The sequence below is a fragment of the Poecilia reticulata genome, linkage group LG5 (genome assembly GCF_000633615.1).
Source record: "Poecilia reticulata strain Guanapo linkage group LG5, Guppy_female_1.0+MT, whole genome shotgun sequence".
Classification (NCBI taxonomy): domain Eukaryota; kingdom Metazoa; phylum Chordata; class Actinopteri; order Cyprinodontiformes; family Poeciliidae; genus Poecilia; species Poecilia reticulata.
The window spans coordinates 11,474,449-11,481,595 of NC_024335.1; the positions used below are offsets into that span (position 1 = coordinate 11,474,449).

General features: G+C 35.4%; 1 protein-coding gene across 2 annotated transcripts in view; it reads right to left on the minus strand.

The window, feature by feature from the left end:
• LOC103464716 (immunoglobulin-like and fibronectin type III domain-containing protein 1) overlaps positions 1-6,415 on the minus strand; it is a 16,524-nt gene extending 10,109 nt beyond the window's left edge. Inside the window, exons 1-4 of one of the 2 annotated variants that reach the window (XM_008409013.2) lie at positions 6,261-6,415; positions 3,798-3,884; positions 263-385; positions 24-163 (exon numbers count right to left, since the gene is read on the minus strand). In XM_008409013.2, the coding sequence (XP_008407235.1) occupies positions 24-163; positions 263-385; positions 3,798-3,837 (303 nt within the window). In that variant the 5' untranslated portion in view covers positions 3,838-3,884; positions 6,261-6,415. The remainder of the gene's footprint in view (positions 1-23; positions 164-262; positions 386-3,797; positions 3,885-6,260) is intronic. The other variant, XM_008409014.2, reaches the window with a different exon arrangement.
• Between the last annotated feature and the right edge of the window lie 732 nt (positions 6,416-7,147).

Genomic DNA, 7,147 nt, shown 5'->3' on the forward strand with positions numbered 1-7,147 from the left:
ATATATATATATATTGTATTTACCTCAAGAACATGTTCTCGAGCTCGTTCGTCATATCTGGTACTGTACTTTTCTTGATCATCCATTTCACCCTTGTTGCGAACCCATGTAACAGTTGGTGGTGGCTCGCCACTAACCATAGCTTTAAAAAAGGCTTTTTTACCTGAAGAAAGTTAAAACAATGACGGAACGGGAAAGTGCAAAAGTGGCATTTGACCATTTTATTTTAATTTTTTGTATATTGTGCAGTATGTTACTTTACCCTCTTGAACAGTTGTAGTCATTGGTTTCCTGGCAAAATCTGGTGTAGATTTTCCTGCAGGAAGGTGCTCTACAAACTGAGTTATCGTAACCCCAGGGACTCGGGACCTTTTCTTGATGGCCACTGTTGGGATTTAAGGAAAATATATTTAATATGGAAGAATCATTGTTGTATATTTGAATAATATACAACCAAGTGAAATAATATGCTGGTAAAACAACTGAAAGCAGCATGCAGATATTTCCAAAGCATCCCAGAGTGAGGTAAAGAATGTACTTAATTTGGGGTTATTTACAATATGTATAAAACTAAACTTTTGAAATTAGAAGGTTGAACATAAGATTAACTTAAAATTTCTAATGTTAACCATAAACCGAAACCTCATTTTCATCTATTTAAGCAGCAACATTAATCTCTATATAATCTGGCGTAAACTCTACAGTGAAAACATTCGTTTCTAATTTATTACCCCTAAAATGTTTTCACCTTTTGTCATATATCTTCAAACTTTAACAAAGTTTAATATTTTAAGTAATGGATCCAAACAAGTTGCACATAATTTTAAAATATTAGGGAAACTGTTGTTCAAATTGTTTTTAAAGAAAAGAGTATGATACTTCCACAACCATCATATGACCAGTGCACCTTCCTCTACATACTGATTAATGCTCTCTCTGCATGACTCTAATTTTAGGTGGATGACTGTGTGTAGTTAAGTTTACAATTATCCATCCATCCATCCATCCATCCATCCATCCATCCATCCATCCATCCATCCATCCATCCATCCATCCATCCATCCATTTTCTGTACACCTTTTACCCTAGCGGGGTCAGGAGGGTTGCTGGTGCCTATCTCCAGCGAACGTTTCGAGCGAGAGGCAGGGTCACCCTGGACAGGTCGCCAGTCTGTCGCAGAAGTTTTCAATTGTGCAAAAGTGAATTCATATCTAAGCTATACATTTTGTAAATAATTTTACAAATTTCATTCACAATTTTTCCCTGGCCCAGTTAAGTACTATTATGTGCTTTTCTATCAAATGGAAGTCCAATAAAACACACTCACATTTGTAGTTGTCACTAGATAAAATGTAAAGAAATTCAACAGACACCAATACTCATTATGTGCTGGCTGGAGTTTAACATCAGAATAACACCAGGGGTCACTGTTGACTTTCCTATTTGGCCAATACCTATAGTTGTCTACATAGTGACAAATCATGTTTATTTATTTGATGTAATACCATTTTATTTGTTAGTTCTTAAAATTATTTTTTTATCTCTAAATCAGCCAAAAATTCACAAATGTATACATTTTTGCCCAAATAAAGTATATTTTCATAATTTTTCCAGTCTTGTTTTAAATGTGTGTGATGATTTAGTAGACAACATAAGATTTAACCAAAAGCTACTGCAAACACAAACACCAGCAGACCATCTGTTTCAGTGCATCACCTCTGAACTGCTCCTGTTACCCTCTAGCTAACACATTAAGTGTATCTTTACTGCTGCTTTACATGAATAGATCAATGATCTACTTACCATATAGCACTGCTGTGTGAAGTGTCAAACTTGCCAACAAACTTCTGCTGACTGCGACTTATTTGACTCTAAAAGTTTTCACACTTGTTTTGTTTAAAAATCATACAAACTTACTAGGAGCTTACTTAGAAAAAAACATATTGTGAACATGATTTTATGGGAAATTAGTCAAATTAGTATAAGCAAGTGATTATTTTTTTATAAATATACAGTCAAGTCCAGCTTATTTATTATTGCACTTTGTCCTCTATGAGTCATTTATAGACTATGCATTTGGCATAATTATTTCCCCAGCTGGCGTACTGCAGCTTTAGGACATGCATTGAATATTCATCAAATTGTGTGTCATCTCTCCAGGGAGGAAGGTTTATGTTCTTATATCATTTGAATGCAGGGAGGATTCTTGTAACCTTGTTCCTTAAGCATTGATTCTCTCAAAATCCACGTCTGTTCTGATAGCAGTCTTTCGTTTTCTTCTGCATACCAATTGCTCCCAGAAGAACTGTTGGATTTAGGCGGCAGAAAACTTGAGGATATCTTCCGTAAGAAAATGTGTTGGCTGTTCTTGCAGATATTCCTGTCCTTAACCATTCCGAGCCACCACTTTTTGCCTTGAGAATTACTGTGAGTTGCTTTAAGACACTTTGAAGTAATCTTTCTTGAAGACAAAATGGAATGGTACATTTCATTTCCTACATAAAATGTATAGGATCACATCTTTTCTTTTTATCTTAACTACATAAAGCATTAATTTCTGGTTATATTCCCGTTTTTCCAGAATTTTTTTTTTACAAATTTTGTAATTTTTGCTAGTAGCTTTTAAGGAATGATAAGTCTGTACTCTTTATATAGTTTTATTTTACACATCTTAAGTTTAGATGTGTGAAACAATACAAAACATGTTAGGTTCAGCAATTTAGAATTATATTAGAATTGATGGATTAGCTTCTATGTGTTAATACTTGTTTACAATGTTGTGAATGATAAAGTTGTTTCAACAGTGTTTGCTTAATTACTTTAATTCCTGAAGTGTGAACATACTGTTTATCATGTACATAAAAATTGTGCGTAATTTCAGATAATATTTAATTTTGTGGCACTAACATCTGCCGAAATGGTAGTGAAGGCCATGTATATCATTAGCTCTTTCCACACAACAGTTCCTTCATATGAGCTAATAAAAACATGTCCTTGTGAAGCAGCTGATGTTCCACTTTCATATTTACACACAGTCACCGATGCAGCTCATAAAATTACATGTGGGATAAGCCAGAGGAGAACAATATTGTGTCGAGAGGAGAATTACTTTCACTTCTCACCTATTCTGCTCATGCATGCCAGTTCAGATTTGTGACTTCCTTCATGTCACAAATCTGACATGGAGGGCACAGGTGTAATTCTAATGGATTTTCTTCAAAGTCTTCCATTTCAACTTTATTTTTTCCAAGTTTGCTACCAATGGAGTGAGAGGGTTCTCAGGATTGTCTTCAGAGCGAAGTAGTGGGGCTGGTGTGTTGCATTTACAAGCATTTGTTTAAAGGTATAATGTCTATAATTTAGTGATATTTAGCACACAGTTATCTAATAAATATGCAGAATAAATTCCCAAACTTTTTTTGTACACAAAATTTATATAAACCTGTGAATCTCCACAATTTTGAAATCCTTTGTCTCATAATTGTTCCAGATGTTTTGCTGACAATCATCCACACACACACACACACACACACACACACACACACACACTGATGCCTATAAAAACAATTTATCAAAACACTTTGACTTATTAGGACTGGATGAAGCAGCTGGAGTACCAAAAAGGAACCCACACATGCATTTGGGAAAACATGGAAATTCCATGTAGAAACACCTTATTAGAACCCCCAAGGCCTTTTTGCTGCAAGGCACCAATGCTAATTGCTCCAAGAAGATGTCCGTCCAGAAAACAAAACACACAAACAACAACAGCTACAAAGACAAGTAATTAAACTCACCCGAGGATTTTGGTTGCTCTTGGGGAATTTTAGAACTCATTGTAGCTTTTGTGTGTGGATTGTGACTCAATTCTTGATGTCTTTTGGCTAAAGTAGAAAAAAATGAAAGATTATGAAAACTGAACTGCAGTTGTGATGTGATATTATGTTTTATTGTGGTCTGTATTTATTCATATGGCTATTTTTTTAATTTACATTATTTGTTTCCTTTTAATTTATTAACTATTGCATATAGTTCTGAATTGGTTTATTTATATATATATATATATATATATATATATATAACGTGACATAAATAGGTTATAACAATTTTCATTCAGTCAGGACTTTACGCTGACTCTAGCCCAGTGGTTCTTAACCTGAGTTCGATCAAACCCCAGGGGTTTGATGAGTCGGTCTCAGGGGTTCGGCGGAGCCTCTGCCGCGGAGGTAAAGACACACTTGTGTAACGCGCCCCGCTTTGCCATCACTTGCTGCAGAGGATCACGTCACATTGCTTAGCCAATCAGTGCTGCGGAGGAGCACTGATTGAAGGAGTTCCACTCTCAGCATGGATTTGAACTTTTGTGTTTAATTACTTCAGCAAAGCTCACATTTTTTACCAAATTCTATAGTCTAAATCTGCTCCTTAGTCGCATCCACTGCTCTAGCCACATGCATAACAGATAGATTCCAGTAAAGCATTGATTAATGCCTGATTATAAAATTGGTTAACTGGACTTGTAGCCATTGTTTGGTGCCCATGTGGCTGGACACCACACGGCACGATTGAATCCAATCAAACCATTATACCTAGGATTTCTGTCGGCTAATGTGTGGTCGCTCAGGTTTTGAAAATGGGCGGACAGTCGGCTGACAACTCGTGTCGTGTGCGCTGGACATTACACTAATAAAATGAGGAAGGGAGGATCAGTGGAGAGCACCGGAGCTGAGCCTTTTCTCATTCAGTGTCATCAACAGAAAGAATAAAAGGCAGGAAGAAACGATAAAGCCGATAACTAAAATGAGGTCGATAAGTTTAATTTATCGTGCGATTAATTGATTTATCGCGACAGGCCTAGATTACAGTTTTTATCATTCTTGAGCAACTCTTCCCTCATGGCTTCAAATAACGCCAGTGTAACACCTAAAAACAGAGCCATGGCACAGGAAAGGTTAAAAACACTGTCTTGAAGCTTCTCATGTGGCAAATGTTGCCATATGACATCAGTCTGTCAATTGGGAAGCCATGAGCGCTGCGTGACTTGTGGAGACAGTTGGAGACAAACTGGGAAACTGTAAATGAGGAATGTGAAATCCCACCTAGTGCATTGCTTGCCAGCAATTTTAACTGCTTTTGGACCAAACATAGCAAGGCATGTCATAGCAACCAGACAAGTAAGAGGCATATTTTCAGTTAAGTAGTTAAGTGTTTTCATGCCTTAGGTTATGTTTTGTGTCTTTATTTAAAAATAAAAGACATTTAAATCATATTTTAATGATTAAAATATTGACGTTGAAGCCTACTAAATATTTTAGTAGATTTTTGTTATACTACAGCTACAAACGCTGTGCGTTTTTGAAGCATAAAATAAATAAATCTTTATTTTATTAAGTTTTATGATAAAACTGCCATTTTAAAATGCCATTCCAAAAATTCCAGTAAATCAGAAGAATAGAAGTATAGGGGTCAATATTTTCTTAGTTCAATGATTCTGATATAAGCAAATCAAGACTTTTTAATTAAAAGACAAAAGAGAAAGAGTTGGGAAAGACATTTATCTCAGTGATGTTTTTGTTCTAATTTTTTTTAGATTTAAAAAGACAGAGTGTAATTTTTCAAAAGCTGCAAATGTCCTTCAACATCTATGGCTTTGGAAAAAGTATATTAAGTCTTTGATGTGTCACACATTCTGTTTGACAAAATGATCACAGACTCCTGCTCATTCGTAAAGGTCACATTCCTCTGTCACTTTCTTTTTTGTAATATTTGATCATAAGTAAGGGTGTTTTCAGGACGTTCAAACTATGTTATAGACTTGCCTATAGCATGTCAGGCTTTATTTCTTTGGATTTTTGCTCTTTAAATGATCCAATGTATTAAAATGTTTGAGAGTACATCATGTCTCCGCCAGTTATGTTGGCATTTGACATTATGACTCCTTCAGTTTGCCATGAACAAAATTCCATGCAACATAAATATGTTCTTCAATAATGTCAATGAAATCTACCTGTATAAGTCTACTGAACGACAAACGCAGTATTTACTTTGACAAAAACAAGTTGGAACTATCGTATCTGAATGGTTAACCCTGTTTTTTCAATTTATGTCTTGTTTTAATAATTCTGCTAGTTTTCTGACAATCGGAGTAATTTATTTAAGGACTAATTAAAACATTGTTTCAGTTTTCTAATTATAAAAAAGTTTATACTTAATTACTGATCATAGAACTTTTTTCTGAATTAATAATAAATCATACTTACGTTCAGCTCTCAGTTGATTTTTCTCAGATAAACGTGTTTTAGCTTCTGCTCCTCTCACTAGGCGATATTACAAATGTGGCGCCCCTTTTTGTTTGGTGATTAAAGTTTGGAATGCTTAATAACTCCTTACAAGGACACTTTGTAAATCCCATTTTACCACAGCGTGAAATGATATCTCTAGGAAAGCGATCACTCTCCAGTTGGCACTGAACAATCTTTATAACTGTTCATTCAAACTGATACCAACATATCAAGTCAACATCTTTCTATCATTTATATTAAGATCATAAAAGAGAATGTCAGCAATATATATTAATATCAGGAATGTAAAACTAGGATAAATTGCTATGCATCACTATTAGCAGTGCATTTGTAACAGACATCACAGTACCACACAGAATCTGACAGATAAATCTCCATTACATGTGTGTTTTAGTTTTTCTCATGCAACATACAACACCATCCACAAGCTTTTCATTGGCAGCATCATGCCCTTTTAGTAATGTGACCACTCAAGTATGGACTTTATTGGTCTATTAAGATCAACATGATACATTTTACTTAGTAAAATGATCCAAATTTTTTGGTATTAATGGATCCAATGACCCAATAATTATCCATATGCATCAGCTGGAATCTCACAGCAGGCCTGTGGAATTTTATTGGTCACGCTGAACCTGCTGTTGCATTATAAAAAGACAGCTAATCGCTGAGTGTGGGATGCTCTGGACACTGTGTGCAGAGACTTTTTTTCAGTTTATATTGTCATAGGCTAAATACGCTTGACATTTTCAGACAGTGTGAGAAGGAACCCCAAGCTTGTTAAAGAAGGTGACACAGGTTTGATTCCAGCTTCCTCCTGCCACATGTCGATGTGCCCCTGGGCA